General features: G+C 41.5%; 1 protein-coding gene across 35 annotated transcripts in view; it reads left to right on the top strand.

Moving 5' to 3' along the window:
* The window catches only part of LOC139760425 (aminopeptidase N-like), a 194,928-nt gene that overhangs the window by 129,456 nt on the left and 48,985 nt on the right, over positions 1–16,487 (top strand). For all 35 annotated transcript variants that reach the window (XM_071683657.1, XM_071683658.1, XM_071683656.1 and 32 more), the window contains one exon: positions 13,942–14,098. In XM_071683657.1, the coding sequence (XP_071539758.1) occupies positions 13,942–14,098 (157 nt within the window). The remainder of the gene's footprint in view (positions 1–13,941; positions 14,099–16,487) is intronic.

Raw genomic sequence — 16,487 nt, 5'->3', positions numbered from 1 at the left:
GCCCACGCCTCGCAACCATACAACATTGTTGGAACCACTATTCCTTCAAACATACCCATTTTTGCTTTCCGAGATAATGTTCTCGACTTCCACACATTCTTCAAGGCTCCCAGGATTTTCGCCCCCTCCCCCACCCTATGATCCACTTCCGCTTCCATGGTTCCATCCGCTGCCAGATCCACTCCCAGATATCTAAAACACTTTACTTCCTCCAGTTTTTCTACATTCAAACTTACCTCCCAATTGACTTGACCCTCAACCCTACTGTACCTAATAACCTTGCTCTTATTCACATTTACTCTTAACTTTCTTCTTCCACACACTTTACCAAACTCAGTCACCAGCCTCTGCAGTTTCTCACATGAATCAGCCACCAGCGCTGTATCATCAGCGAACAACAACTGACTCACTTCCCAAGGTCTCTCATCCACAACAGACTTCATACTTGCCCCTCTTTCCAAAACACTTGCATTCACCTCCCTAACAACCTCATCCATAAACAAATTAAACAACCATGGAGACATCACACACCCCTGCCGCAAACATACATTCACTGAGAACCAATCACTTTCCTCTCTTCCTACACGTACACATGCCTTACATCCTCGATAAAAACTTTTCACTGCTTCTAACAACTTGCCTCCCACACCATATATTCTTAATACCTTCCACAGAGCATCTCTATCAACTCTATCATATGCCTTCTCCAGATCCATAAATGCTACATACAAATCCATTTGCTTTTCTAAGTATTTCTCACATACATTCTTCAAAGCAAACACCTGATCCACACATCCTCTACCACTTCTGAAACCACACTGCTCTTCCCCAATCTGATGCTCTGTACATGCCTTCACCCTCTCAATCAATACCCTCCCATATGATTTACCAGGAATACTCAACAAACTTATACCTCTGAAATTTGAGCACTCACTCTTATCCCCTTTGCCTTTGTACAATTGCACTATGCACGCATTCCGCCAATCCTCAGGCACCTCACCATGAGTCATACATACATTGAATAACCTTACCAACCAGTCAATAATACAGTCACCCCCTTTCTTAATAAATTCCACTGCAATACCATCCAAACCTGCTGCCTTGCCGGCTTTCATCTTCCGCAAAGCTTTTACTACCTCTTCTCTGTTTACCAAATCATTTTCCTTAACCCTCTCACTTTGCACACCACCTCGACCAAAACACCCTATATCTGCCACTCTATCATGATACACATTCAACAAACCTTCAAAATACTCACTCCATCTCCTTCTCACATCACCACTACTTGTTATCACCTCCCCATTTGCACCCTTCACTGAAGTTCCCATTTGCTCCCTTGTCTTACGCACTTTATTTACCTCCTTCCAGAACATCTTTTTATTCTCCCTAAAATTTAATGATACTCTCTCACCCCAACTCTCATTTGCCCTCTTTTTCACCTCTTGCACCTTTCTCTTGACCTCCTGTCTCTTTCTTTTATACATCTCCCACTCAATTGCATTTTTTCCCTGCAAAAATCGTCCAAATGCCTCTCTCTTCTCTTTCACTAATAATCTTATTTCTTCATCCAACAACTCACTACCCTTTCTAATCAACCCACCTCCCAGTCTTTTCATGCCACAAGCATCTTTTGCGCAATCCATCACTGATTCCCTAAATACATCCCATTCCTCCCCCACTCCTCTTACTTCCATTGTTCTCACCTTTTTCCATTCTGTACTCAGTCTCTCCTGGTACTTCCTCACACAAGTCTCCTTCCCAAACTCACTTACTCTCACCACCCTCTTCACCCCAACATTCACTCTTCTTTTCTGAAAACCCATACAAATCTTCACCTTAGTCTCCACAAGATAATGATCAGACATCCCTCCTGTTGCACCTCTCAACACATTAACATCCAAAAGTCTCTCTTTCGCGCGCCTGTCAATTAACACGTAATCTAATAACGCTCTCTGGCCATCTTCAGTTGACTTCAGCAACAATAATACTATAGAGAATACCTTATTCAGAAAGTCAACAGCAAATTCTTCTGGATGCATCTATAAAGTGCCATAGGGAAATTGTGATAAATCATATGTTGGGCAGGCTGGTAAGGATCTTTCTGTTAGACTTAAGCAACACAAATATAGTATAAGAACGGGACAAGAATCAAATGCCTTGTTTAATCACGTTAAAATCTATGATCATTATATTGACTGGAGTAATGCCATCTCAGTTATTAACTCTAACTCTATTACCACGAGAAATATCATTGAATCTTCTATCATTATATGCACAAAGAATTAATCTTGATATTAGTGATGGTCTATACAAATTAGATAACTTTATTGTTGATAAAATTTGTAAAATGATAAGGTTATGAACGCTCGTATTGTCTTGGACAATCGCATGTTTACCAAATGGCGTCCTAGCTTCGTCTCTTCGATGTATATCAACTGACTGTTATATTTCTCTCTTTGTGTCTCCCCTGATGATGTGATTATTACACGAAAGTGCACTTGGGAACTTACCGTGTTTCATTTTCTACGTGGGTCATAGGAATATCTTAATCATGCACAAAATTGTGATCCTTTCCAATATATATATATATATATATATATATATATATATATATATATATATATATATATATATATATATATATATATATATATATATATATATATATATATATATATATATATTTTTTTTTTTTTTTTTTTTTTTTTTTTTTTCATACTATTCGCCATTTCCCGCATTAGCGAGGTAGCGCTAAGAACAGAGGACTGGGCCTTTGAGGGAATATCCTCACCTGGCCCCCTTCTCTGTTCCTTCTTTGGAAAAAAAAAAAAAAAAAAAAAAAAAAAAAAAAAACGAGAGGGGAGGATTTCCAGCCCCCCGCTCCCTTCCCTTTTAGTCGCCTTCTACGACACGCAGGGAATACGTGGGAAGTATTCTTTCTCCCCTATCCCCAGGGATAATATATATATATATATATATATATATATATATATAAGAGACAGGAGGTCAAGAGAAAGGTGCAAGTGGTGAAAAAGAGGGCAAATGAGAGTTGGGGTGAGAGTATATCATTAAATTTTAGGGAGAATAAAAAGATGTTCTGGAAGGAGGTAAATAAAGTGCGTAAGACAAGGGAGCAAATGGGAACTTCAGTGAAGGGCGCAAATGGGGAGGTGATACCAAGTAGTGGTGATGTGAGAAGGAGATGGAATGAGTATTTTGAAGTTTTGTTGAATGTGTTTGATGATAGAGTGGCAGATATAGGGTGTTTTGGTCGAGGTGGTGTGCAAAGTGACAGGGTTAGGGAAAATGATTTGGTAAACAGAGAAGAGGTAGTAAAAGCTTTGCGGAAGATGAAAGCTGGCAAGGCAGCAGGTTTGGATGGTATTGCAGTGGAATTTATTAAAAAAGGGGGTGACTGTATTATTGACTGGTTGGTAATGTTATTTAATGTATGTATGACTCATGGTGAGGTGCCTGAGGATTGGAGGAATGCGTGCATAGTGCCATTGTACAAAGGCAAAGGGGATAAGAGTGAGTGCTCAAATTACAGAGGTATAAGTTTTTTGAGTATTCCTGGTAAATTATATGGGAAGGTATTGATTGAGAGGGTGAAGGCATGTACAGAGCATCAGATTGGGGAAGAGCAGTGTGGTTTCAGAAGTGGTAGAGGATGTGTGAATCAGGTGTTTCCTTTGAAGAATGTATGTGAGAAATACTTAGAAAAGCAAATGGATTTGTATGTAGCATTTATGGATCTGGAGAAGGCATATGATAGAGTTGATAGAGATGCTCTGTGGAAGGTATTACGAATATATGGTGTGGGAGGCAAGTTGTTAGAAGCAGTGAAAAGTTTTTATCGAGGATGTAAGGCATGTGTACGTGTAGGAAGAGAGGAAAGTGATTGGTTCTCAGTGAATGTATGTTTGCGGCAGGGGTGTGTGATGTCTCCATGGTTGTTTAATTTGTTTATGGATGGGGTTGTTAGGGAGGTAAATGCAAGAGTTTTGGAAAGAGGGGCAAGTATGAAGTCTGTTGGGGATGAGAGAGCCTGGGAAGTGAGTCAGTTGTTGTTCGCTGATGATACAGCGCTGGTGGCTGATTCATGTGAGAAACTGCAGAGGCTGGTGACTGAGTTTGGTAAAGTGTGTGGAAGAAGAAAGTTAAGAGTAAATGTGAATAAGAGCAAGGTTATTAGGTACAGTAGGGTTGAGGGTCAAGTCAATTGGGAGGTGAGTTTGAATGGAGAAAAACTGGAGGAAGTGAAGTGTTTTAGATATCTGGGAGTGGATCTGGCAGCGGATGGAACCATGGAAGCGGAAGTGGATCATAGGGTGGGGGAGGGGGCGAAAATCCTGGGAGCCTTGAAGAATGTGTGGAAGTCGAGAACATTATCTCGGAAAGCAAAAATGGGTATGTTTGAAGGAATAGTGGTTCCAACAATGTTTTATGGTTGCGAGGCGTGGGCTATGGATAGAGTTGTGCGCAGGAGGATGGATGTGCTGGAAATGAGATGTTTGAGGACTATGTGTGGTGTGAGGTGGTTTGATCGAGTAAGTAACGTAAGGGTAAGAGAGATGTGTGGAAATAAAAAGAGCGTGGTTGAGAGAGCAGAAGAGGGTGTTTTGAAATGGTTTGGGCACATGGAGAGAATGAGTGAGGAAAGATTGACCAAGAGGATATATGTGTCGGAGGTGGAGGGAACGAGGAGAAGTGGGAGTCCAAATTGGAGGTGGAAAGATGGAGTGAAAAAGATTTTGTGTGATCGGGGCCTGAACATGCAGGAGGGTGAAAGGAGGGCAAGGAATAGAGTGAATTGGATCGATGTGGTATACCGGGGTTGACGTGCTGTCAGTTGATTGAATCAGGGCACGTGAAGCGTCTGGGGTAAACCATGGAAAGCTGTGTAGGTATGTATATTTGCGTGTGTGGACGTATGTACATACATGTGTATGGGGGTGGGTTGGGCCATTTCTTTCGTCTGTTTCCTTGCGCTACCTCGCAAACGCGGGAGACAGCGACAAAGCAAAAAAAACAAAAAAAAACAATATATATATATATACATATATATATATATATATATATATATATATATATATATATATATATATATATATATATATATATATATATATATATATATATATATATATATATATATATATATATATTTATATATATATATATATATATATATATATATATATATATATATATATATATATATATATATATATATATATATATATATATTTCCTTTCAAACTATTCGCCATTTCCCGCGTTAGCAAGGTAGCGTTAAGAACAGAGTACTGGGCCTCTGAGGGAATATCCTCACCTGGCCCCCTTCTCTGTTCCTTCTTTTGGAAAATTAAAAAAAAAACAAGAGGGGAGGATTTCCAGCCCCCCGCTCCCCCTCCCCCCCTTTTAGTCGCCTTCTACGACACGCAGGGAATACGTGGGAAGTATTCTTTCTCCCCTATCCCTCCTGCGCACAACTCTATCCATAGCCCACGCCTCGCAACCATACAACATTGTTGGAACCACTATTCCTTCAAACATACCCATTTTTGCTTTCCGAGATAACGTTCTCGACTTCCACACATTCTTCAAGGCTCCCAGAATTTTCGCCCCCTATCCCACCCTATGATTCACTTCCGCTTCCATGGTTCCATCCTCTGCCAAATCCACTCCCATATCTCTAAAACACTTCACTTCCTCCAGTTTTTCTCCATTCAAACTTACCTCCCAATTGACTTGACCCTCAACCCTACTGTACCTAATAACCTTACTCTTATTCACATTTACTCTCAACTTTCTTCTTTCATACACTTTACCAAACTCAGTCACTAGCTTCTGCAGTTTCCCACATGAATCAGCCAACAGCGCTGTATCATCAGCGAACAACAACTAACTCACTTCCCAAGCTCTCTCATCCACAACAGACTGCATACTTGCCCCTCTTTCCAAAACTCTTGCATTCACCTCCCTAACAACCCCATCCATAAACAAATTAAACAACCATGGGAACATCACACATCCCTTCCGCATATATATATATATATATATATATATATATATATATATATATATATATATATATATATATATATATATATATATATCCCTGGGGATAGGGGAGAAAGAATACTTCCCACGTATTCCCTGCGTGTCGTAGAAGGCGACTAAAAGGGAAGGGAGCGGGGGGCTGGAAATCCTCCCCTCTCGTTTTTTTTTTTTTTTTTTTTTTTTTTTTTTTTTTTTTTTTCAAAAAGAAGGAACAGAGAAGGGGGCCAGGTGAGGGTATTCCCTCAAAGGCCCAGTCCTCTGTTCTTAACGCTACCTCGCTATCGCGGGAAATGGCGAATAGTATGAAAAAAAAAAAAAAAAAAAAAAAAAATATATATATATATATATATATATATATATATATATATATATATATATATATATATATATATATATATATATTTTATATATTTATATATTATATATTATATATATTTGATCGAGTAAGTAATGTAAGGGTAAGAGAGATGTGTGGAAACAAAAAGAGTGTGGTTGAGAGAGCAGAAGAGGGTGTTTTGAAATGGTTTGTTCACATGCAGAGAATGAGTGAGGAAATATTGACCAAGAGGATATATGTGTCGGAGGTGGAGGGAACGAGGAAAAGTGGAAGAATAAATTGGAGGTGGAAAGATGGAGTGAAAAAGATTTTGAGTGATCGGGGCCTGAACATGCAGGAGGGTGAAAGCGTGCAAGGAATAGAGTGAATTGGAACGATTTAGTATACCGGGGTCGACGTGCTGTCAATGGATTGAACCAGGGCATGTGAAGCGTCTGGGGTAAACCATGGAAAGTTCTGTGGGGCCTGGATGTGGAAAGGGAGCTGTGGTTTCGGTGCATTATTACATGACAGCTAGAGAGTGAGTGTGAACGAATGGGGCCTTTGTTGTCTTTTCCTAGCGCTACCTCGCATACGAGGGGGGAGGGGGTTGTTATTCCATGTGTGGCGAGGTGGCGATGGGAATAAATAAAGGCAGACAGTATGAATTATGTACATGTGCATATATGTATATGTCTGTGTGTGTATATATATGTGTACATTGAGATGTACAGGTATGTATATTTGCGTGTGTGGACGTGTATGTATATACATGTGTATGTGGGTGGGTTGGGCCATTTCTTTCGTCTGTTTCCTTGCGCTACCTCACTTACGCGGGAGACAGCGACATAGCAAAATGAATAAATAAATATATATATATATATAGAGGTATAAGTTTGTTGAGTATTCCTGGTAAATTATATGGGAGGGTATTGATTGAGAGGGTGAAGGCATGTACAGAGCATCAGATTGGGGAAGAGCAGTGTGGTTTCAGAAGTGGTAGAGGATGTGTGGATCAGGTGTTTCCTTTGAAGAATGTATGTGAGAAATACTTAGAAAAGCAAATGGATTTGTATGTAGCATTTATGGATCTGGAGAAGGCATATGATAGAGTTGATAGAGATGCTCTGTGGAAGGTATTAAGAATATATGGTGTGGGAGGCAAGTTGTTAGAAGCAGTGAAAAGTTTTTATCGAGGATGTAAGGCATGTGTACGTGTAGGAAGAGAGGAAAGTGATTGGTTCTCAGTGAATGTAGGTTTGCGGCAGTGGTGTGTGATGTCTCCATGGTTGTTTAATTTGTTTATGGATGGGGTTGTTAGGGAGGTAAATGCAAGAGTTTTGGAAAGAGGGGCAAGTATGAAGTCTGTTGGGGATGAGAGAGCTTGGGAAGTGAGTCAGTTGTTGTTCGCTGATGATACAGCGTTGGTGGCTGATTCATGTGAGAAACTGCAGAAGCTGGTGACTGAGTTTGGTAAAGTGTGTGGAAGAAGAAAGTTAAGAGTAAATGTGAATAAGAGCAAGGTTATTAGGTACAGTAGGGTTGAGGGTCAAGTCAATTGGGTGGTGAGTTTGAATGGAGAAAAACTGGAGGAAGTGAAGTGTTTTAGATATCTGGGAGTGGATCTGGCAGCAGATGGAACCATGGAAGCGGAAGTGGATCATAGGGTGGGGGAGGGGGCGAACATTCTGGGGGCCTTGAAGAATGTGTGGAAGTCGAGAACATTATCTCGGAAAGCAAAAATGGGTATGTTTGAAGGAATAGTGGTTCCAACAATGTTGTATGGTTGCGAGGCGTGGGCTATGGATAGAGTTGTGCGCAGGAGGGATAGGGGAGAAAGAATACTTCCCACGTATTCCCTGCGTGTCTGTTTCCTTGCGCTACCTCGCAAACGCGGGAGACAGCGACAAAGTATGAAAAAAAAAAAAAAATATATATATATATATATATATATATATATATATATATATATATATATATATATATATATATATATATATATATATATATATATATATATATGCACACTGGCAATACACCAGCAATCTTTAAGTCCCCAGGTACGTCACCACGATCCCTATAAACAATGAAAACTATAACTAACCAGTCAACGACGCAAATGATCCTTTTACAAGAAATTGAACTGCAGTATCATCCACTCCAGCCGCCTTGCCATATTTCATCATATGCAATGCTTTCACTACCTGTACTCTTTTCACCCAACCACTTGCACACCTCCACGACCCTACTTATACTACCTTATCACTACTTGCATTCACTATCCCTTGCTAGAACTCACTCCGTCTTCTCCTCCCTCACTACCAGTTATGTTCCTTTTGATATATGTACCCAACTGTTCTCTTGTTTTCTCACATTCTCAACCTCCTAACAAAATATTTCCTTGTTATTTTTTACGTTTGCTGATACTGGCAAACAGAGGGTAAGCTAGGTAACTTTGTTTCACTGATATTTATCTACGTCTCTTAATGTTACACTATATACACTGTTGCTTGATTGCAGATCCATGAGTAATTACACATTCTGTACTGAATATAACCGTACTACATGTAACCTAAAGTAGTGTCTCTAGTGAGACAGTCACTATGGTACTGTATTGATCTGCCCTTGTGTAGAGTCTAGTGAGACAGTCACTATGGTACTGTATTGGTCTGCCCTTGTGTAGTGTCCCTAGTGAGACAGTCACTATGGTACTGTATTGATCTGCCCTTGTGTAGAGTCTAGTGAGACAGTCACTATGGTACTGTATTGGTCTGCCCTTGTGTAGTGTCCCTAGTGAGACAGTCACTATGGTACTGTATTGATCTGCCCTTGTGTAGTGTCCCTAGTGAGACAGTCACTATGGTACTGTATTGATCTGTCCTTGTGTAGTATCCCTAGTGAGACAGTCACTATGGTACTGTAATGATCTACCCTTGTGTAGTATCCCTAGTGAGACAGTCACTATGGTACTGTATTGGTCTGCCCTTGTGTAGCGTCCCTAGTGAGACAGTCACTATGATACTGTATTGATCTGCCCTTGTGTAGAGTCTAGTGAGACAGTCACTATGGTACTGTATTGATCTGCCCTTGTGTAGTGTCCCTAGTGAGACACTCACTATGGTACTGTATTGATCTGCCCTTGTGTAGTGTCCCTAGTGAGACAGTCACTATGATACTGTATTGGTCTGCCCTTTTGTAGTGTCCCTAGTGAGACAGTCACTATGGTACTGTATTGATCTGCCCTTGTGTAGCGTCCCTAGTGAGACAGTCACTATGGTACTGTATTAATCTGCCCTTGTGTAGTGTCCCTAGTGAGACAGTCACTATGGTACTGTATTGATCTGCCCTTGTGTAGTGTCCCTAGTGAGACAGTCACTATGGTACTGTATTGATCTGCCCTTGTGTAGTGTCCCTAGTGAGACAGTCACTATGGTACTGTATTGATCTGCCCTTGTGTAGCGTCCCTAGTGAGACAGTCACTATGGTACTGTATTGATCTGCCCTTGTGTAGAGTCTAGTGAGACAGTCACTATGGTACTGTATTGATCTGCCCTTGTGTAGTGTCCCTAGTGAGACAGTCACTATGGTACTGTATTGATCTGCCCTTGTGTAGAGTCTAGTGAGACAGTCACTATGGTACTGTATTGATCTGCCCTTGTGTAGCGTCCCTAGTGAGACAGTCACTATGGTACTGTATTGATCTGCCCTTGTGTAGAGTCTAGTGAGACAGTCACTATGGTACTGTATTGATCTGCCCTTGTGTAGCGTCCCTAGTGAGACAGTCACTATGGTACTGTATTGATCTGCCCTTGTGTAGTGTCCCTAGTGAGACAGTCACTATGGTACTGTATTGATCTGCCCTTGTGTAGAGTCTAGTGAGACAGTCACTATGGTACTGTATTGATCTGCCCTTGTGTAGAGTCTAGTGAGACAGTCACTATGGTACTGTATTGGTCTGCCCTTGTGTAGCGTCCCTAGTGAGACAGTCACTATGGTACTGTATTGATCTGCCCTTGTGTAGAGTCTAGTGAGACAGTCACTATGGTACTGTATTGATCTGCCCTTGTGTAGTGTTACTAGTGAGACAGTCACTATGGTACTGTATTGATCTGCCCTTGTGTAGAGTCTAGTGAGACAGTCACTATGGTACTGTATTGATCTGCCCTTGTGTAGTGTCCCTAGTGAGACAGTCACCATGGTACTGTATTGATCTGCCCTTGTGTAGTGTCCCTAGTGAGACAGTCACTATGGTACTGTATTGATCTGTCCTTGTGTAGTGTCCCTAGTGAGACAGTCACTATGGTACTGTATTGATCTGCCCTTGTGTAGTGTCCCTAGTGAGACAGTCACTATTGGTACTGTATTGATCTGCCCTTGTGTAGTGTCCCTAGTGAGACAGGTCAGTATAGTTACTGTATTGATCTGCCCTTGTGAGTGTCCTCTAGTGAGACCAGTCAGTATGGTACTGTATTGATCTGCCCTTGTGTAGTGTCCCTAGTGAGACAGTCACTCTTTGGTACAGTATTGATCTGCCCTTGTGTAGTGTCCCTAGTGAGACAGTCACTATGGTACTGTATTGATCTGCCCTTGTGTAGAGTCCCTAGTGAGGCAGTCACTATGACCAAAAGCCCTTGTGTAAGTCTGTTTAACACTCACTATGGTACTGTATGATCTGTCCCTGATGTAGTGTCCCTAGTGAGACAGTCACTTGGTACTGGTACTTGACTCTGCCCTCTTGTCACTATGGTACTGTATTGATCTGCCCTTGTGTAGTGTCTAGTGAGACAGTCACTATGGTACTGTATTGATCTGCCTTGTGTAGTGTCTAGTGAACAGTCCTATGGTAGTATTGTCTGCCTTGTGTAGGTCCTAGTGAGACAGTCACTATGGTACTGTATTGATCTGCCCTTGTGTAGTGTCCCTAGTGAGACAGTCACTATGGTACTGTATTGGTCTGCCCTTGTGTAGTGTCCCTAGTGAGACAGTCACTATGGTACTGTATTGATCTGTCCTTGTGTAGCGTCCCTAGTGAGACAGTCACTATGGTACTGTATTGGTCTGCCCTTGTGTAGCGTCCCTAGTGAGACAGTCACTATGGTACTGTATTGACCTGTCCTTGTGTAGTGTCCCTAGTGAGACAGTCACTATGGTACTGTATTGATCTGCCCTTGTGTAGTGTCCCTAGTGAGACAGTCACTATGGTACTGTATTGATCTGTCCTTGTGTAGTGTCCCTAGTGAGACAGTCACTATGATACTGTATTGATCTGCCCTTGTGTAGAGTCTAGTGAGACAGTCACTATGGTACTGTATTGATCTGCCCTTGTGTAGTGTCCCTAGTGAGACAGTCACTATGATACTGTATTGATCTGCCCTTGTGTAGAGTCTAGTGAGAAAGTCACTATGGTACTGTATTGATCTGCCCTTGTGTAGTGTCCCTAGTGAGACAGTCACTATGGTACTGTATTGATCTGCCCTTGTGTAGTGTCCCTAGTGAGACAGTCACTATGGTACTGTATTAATCTGCCCTTGTGTAGTGTCCCTAGTGAGACAGTCACTATGGTACTGTATTGATCTGCCCTTGTGTAGTGTCCCTAGTGAGACAGTCACTATGGTACTGTATTGATCTGCCCTTGTGTAGTGTCCCTAGTGAGACAGTCAGTATGGTACTGTATTGATCTGCCCTTGTGTAGTTTCCCTAGTGAGACAGTCAGTATGGTACTGTATTGATCTGCCCTTGTGTAGTGTCCCTAGTGAGACAGTCACTATGGTACTGTATTGATCTGCCCTTGTGTAGTGTTCCTAGTGAGACAGTCACTATGGTACTGTATTGATCTGCCCTTGTGTAGTGTCCCTAGTGAGACAGTCACTATGGTACTGTATTGATCTGTCCTTGTGTAGTGTCCCTAGTGAGACAGTCACTATGGTACTGTATTGATCTGCCCTTGTGTAGCGTCCCTAGTGAGACAGTCACTATGGTACTGTATTGATCTGTCCTTGTGTAGTGTCCCTAGTGAGACAGTCACTATGATACTGTATTGGTCTGCTCTTGTGTAGTGTCCCTAGTGAGACAGTCACTATGGTACTGTATTGATCTGCCCTTGTGTAGTGTTCCTAGTGAGACAGTCACTATGGTACTGTATTGATCTGCCCTTGTGTAGTGTCCCTAGTGAGACAGTCACTATGGTACTGTATTGATCTGTCCTTGTGTAGTGTCCCTAGTGAGACAGTCACTATGGTACTGTATTGATCTGCCCTTGTGTAGCGTCCCTAGTGAGACAGTCACTATGGTACTGTATTGATCTGTCCTTGTGTAGTGTCCCTAGTGAGACAGTCACTATGGTACTGTATTGGTCTGCTCTTGTGTAGAGTCTAGTGAGACAGTCACTATGGTACTGTATTGGTCTGCCCTTGTGTAGTGTCCCTAGTGAGACAGTCACTATGATACTGTATTGGTCTGCTCTTGTGTAGAGTCTAGTGAGACAGTCACTATGGTACTGTATTGGTCTGCCCTTGTGTAGTGTCGCTAGTGAGACAGTCACTATGGTACTGTATTGATCTGCCCTTGTGTAGTGTCCCTAGTGAGACAGACACTATGGTACTGTATTGATCTGTCCTTGTGTAGTGTCCCTAGTGAGACAGTCACTATGGTACTGTATTGATCTGCCCTTGTGTAGAGTCTAGTGAGACAGTCACTATGGTACTGTATTGATCTGCCCTTGTGTAGTGTCCCTAGTGAGACAGTCACTATGGTACTGTATTGATCTGTCCTTGTGTAGTGTCGCTAGTGAGACAGTCACTATGGTACTGTATTGGTCTGCCCTTGTGTAGTGTCCCTAGTGAGACAGTCACTATGGTACTGTATTGATCTGCCCTTGTGTAGTGTCCCTAGTGAGACAGTCACTATGGTACTGTATTGATCTGCCCTTGTGTAGTGTCCCTAGTGAGACAGTCACTATGGTACTGTATTGATCTGCCCTTGTGTAGTGTCCCTAGTGAGACAGTCACTATGGTACTGTATTGATCTGCCCTTGTGTAGTGTCCCTAGTGAGACAGTCACTATGGTACTGTATTGATCTGTCCTTGTGTAGTGTCACTAGTGAGACAGTCACTATGGTACTGTATTGATCTGCCCTTGTGTAGTGTCGCTAGTGAGACAGTCACTATGGTACTGTATTGATCTGCCCTTGTGTAGTGTCCCTAGTGAGACAGTCACTATGGTACTGTATTGGTCTGCCCTTGTGTAGTGTCCCTAGTGAGACAGTCACTATGGTACTGTATTGATCTGCCCTTGTGTAGTGTCCCTAGTGAGACAGTCACTATGGTACTGTATTGATCTGCCCTTGTGTAGTGTCCCTAGTGAGACAGTCACTATGGTACTGTATTGATCTGCCCTTGTGTAGTGTCCCTAGTGAGACAGTCACTATGGTACTGTATTGGTCTGCCCTTGTGTAGTGTCCCTAGTGAGACAGTCACTATGGTACTGTATTGATCTGCCCTTGTGTAGTGTCGCTAGTGAGACAGTCACTATGGTACTGTATTGATCTGCCCTTGTCCACAGATTGGTCCCACATGGCAGTCGATGGAGCAGTTTGTGTCCGGGGACCTGCAAGACGTACTCGCCCTAGATTGTCTCCAGTCTTCACATCCCATCAGCGTTCCTGTTGGCCACCCTGATGAGATCAATCAGATCTTTGACAGCATCTCCTACTCAAAAGGTCAATAACTTGCCTACATGATCAGTGGTGTTACATGGACTAGTCACAACTTACACGATCGTCAGTTATATGGTCACAATATGCACTATTGTCAGTTATATGGTCACAATCTACACGATCATCAGTTATATGGTCACAATCTACACGATCATCAGTTATATGGTCACAATCTACACGATCATCAGTTATATGGTCACAACTTACACGATCATCAGTTATATGGTCACAACTTACACGGTCGTCAGTTATATGGTCACAATCTACACGATCATCAGTTATATGGTCACATCTTGCACGGCCGTCAGTTATATGGTCACAACTTACACGGTCGTCAGTTATATGGTCACAATCTACACGATCATCAGTTATATGGTCACAACTTACACGATCATCAGTTATATGGTCACAATCTACACGATCATCAGTTATATGGTCACAACTTACACGATCATCAGTTATATGGTCACAATCTACACGATCATCAGTTATATGGTCACAATCTACACGATCATCAGTTATATGGTCACAATCTACACGATCATCAGTTATATGGTCACAACTTACACGATCATCAGTTATATGGTCACAATCTACACGATCATCAGTTATATGGTCACAATCTACACGATCATCAGTTATATGGTCACAATCTACACGATCATCAGTTATATGGTCACAACTTACACGATCATCAGTTATATGGTCACAATCTACACGATCATCAGTTATATGGTCACAATCTACACGATCATCAGTTATATGGTCACAATCTACACGATCATCAGTTATATGGTCACAACTTACACGATCATCAGTTATATGGTCACAATCTACACGATCATCAGTTATATGGTCACAATCTACACGATCATCAGTTATATGGTCACAATCTACACGATCATCAGTTATATGGTCACAATCTACACGATCATCAGTTATATGGTCACAATCTACACGATCATCAGTTATATGGTCACAACTTACACGATCATCAGTTATATGGTCACATCTTGCACGGCCGTCAGTTATATGGTCACAACTTACACGATCATCAGTTATATGGTCACAACTTACACGATCATCAGTTATATGGTCACAACTTACACGGTCGTCAGTTATATGGTCACAACTTACACGATCATCAGTTATATGGTCACATCTTGCACGGCCGTCAGTTATATGGTCACAACTTACACGGTCGTCAGTTATATGGTCACAACTTACACGATCATCAGTTATATGGTCACATCTTGCACGGCCGTCAGTTATATGGTCACAACTTACACGGTCGTCAGTTATATGGTCACAATCTACACGATCATCAGTTATATGGTCACATCTTGCACGGCCGTCAGTTATATGGTCACAACTTACACGGTCGTCAGTTATATGGTCACAACTTACACGATCATCAGTTATATGGTCACAATCTACACGATCATCAGTTATATGGTCACAACTTACACGATCATCAGTTATATGGTCACAATCTACACGATCATCAGTTATATGGTCACAACTTACACGATCATCAGTTATATGGTCACAATCTACACGATCATCAGTTATATGGTCACAATCTACACGATCATCAGTTATATGGTCACATCTTGCACGGCCGTCAGTTATATGGTCACAACTTACACGGTCGTCAGTTATATGGTCACAATCTACACGATCATCAGTTATATGGTCACATCTTGCACGGCCGTCAGTTATATGGTCACAACTTACACGGTCGTCAGTTATATGGTCACAACTTACACGATCATCAGTTATATGGTCACAATCTACACGATCATCAGTTATATGGTCACAACTTACACGATCATCAGTTATATGGTCACAATCTACACGATCATCAGTTATATGGTCACAACTTACACGATCATCAGTTATATGGTCACAATCTACACGATCATCAGTTATATGGTCACAATCTACACGATCATCAGTTATATGGTCACAATCTACACGATCATCAGTTATATGGTCACAACTTACACGATCATCAGTTATATGGTCACAACTTACACGTTCGTCAGTTATATGGTCACAACTTACACGATCATCAGTTATATGGTCACAACTTACACGGTCGTCAGTTATATGGTCACAATTTACACGATCATCAGTTATATGGTCACAACTTACACGTTCGTCAGTTATATGGTCACAACTTACACGATCATCAGTTATATGGTCACAACTTACACGGTCGTCAGTTATATGGTCACAATTTACACGATCATCAGTTATATGGTCACAACTTACACGTTCGTCAGCTATATGGTCACAACTTACACGATCATCAGTTATATGGTCACAATCTACACGATCATCAGTTATATGGTCACAACTTACACGATCATCAGTTATATGGTCACAA

This window comes from Panulirus ornatus, chromosome 36, assembly GCF_036320965.1.
Source record: "Panulirus ornatus isolate Po-2019 chromosome 36, ASM3632096v1, whole genome shotgun sequence".
In the NCBI taxonomy this organism is placed as follows: Eukaryota; Metazoa; Arthropoda; class Malacostraca; order Decapoda; family Palinuridae; genus Panulirus; species Panulirus ornatus.
Note: the sequence above shows the minus strand (reverse complement) of the source record. Positions and strands in the feature narration are given on the sequence as shown.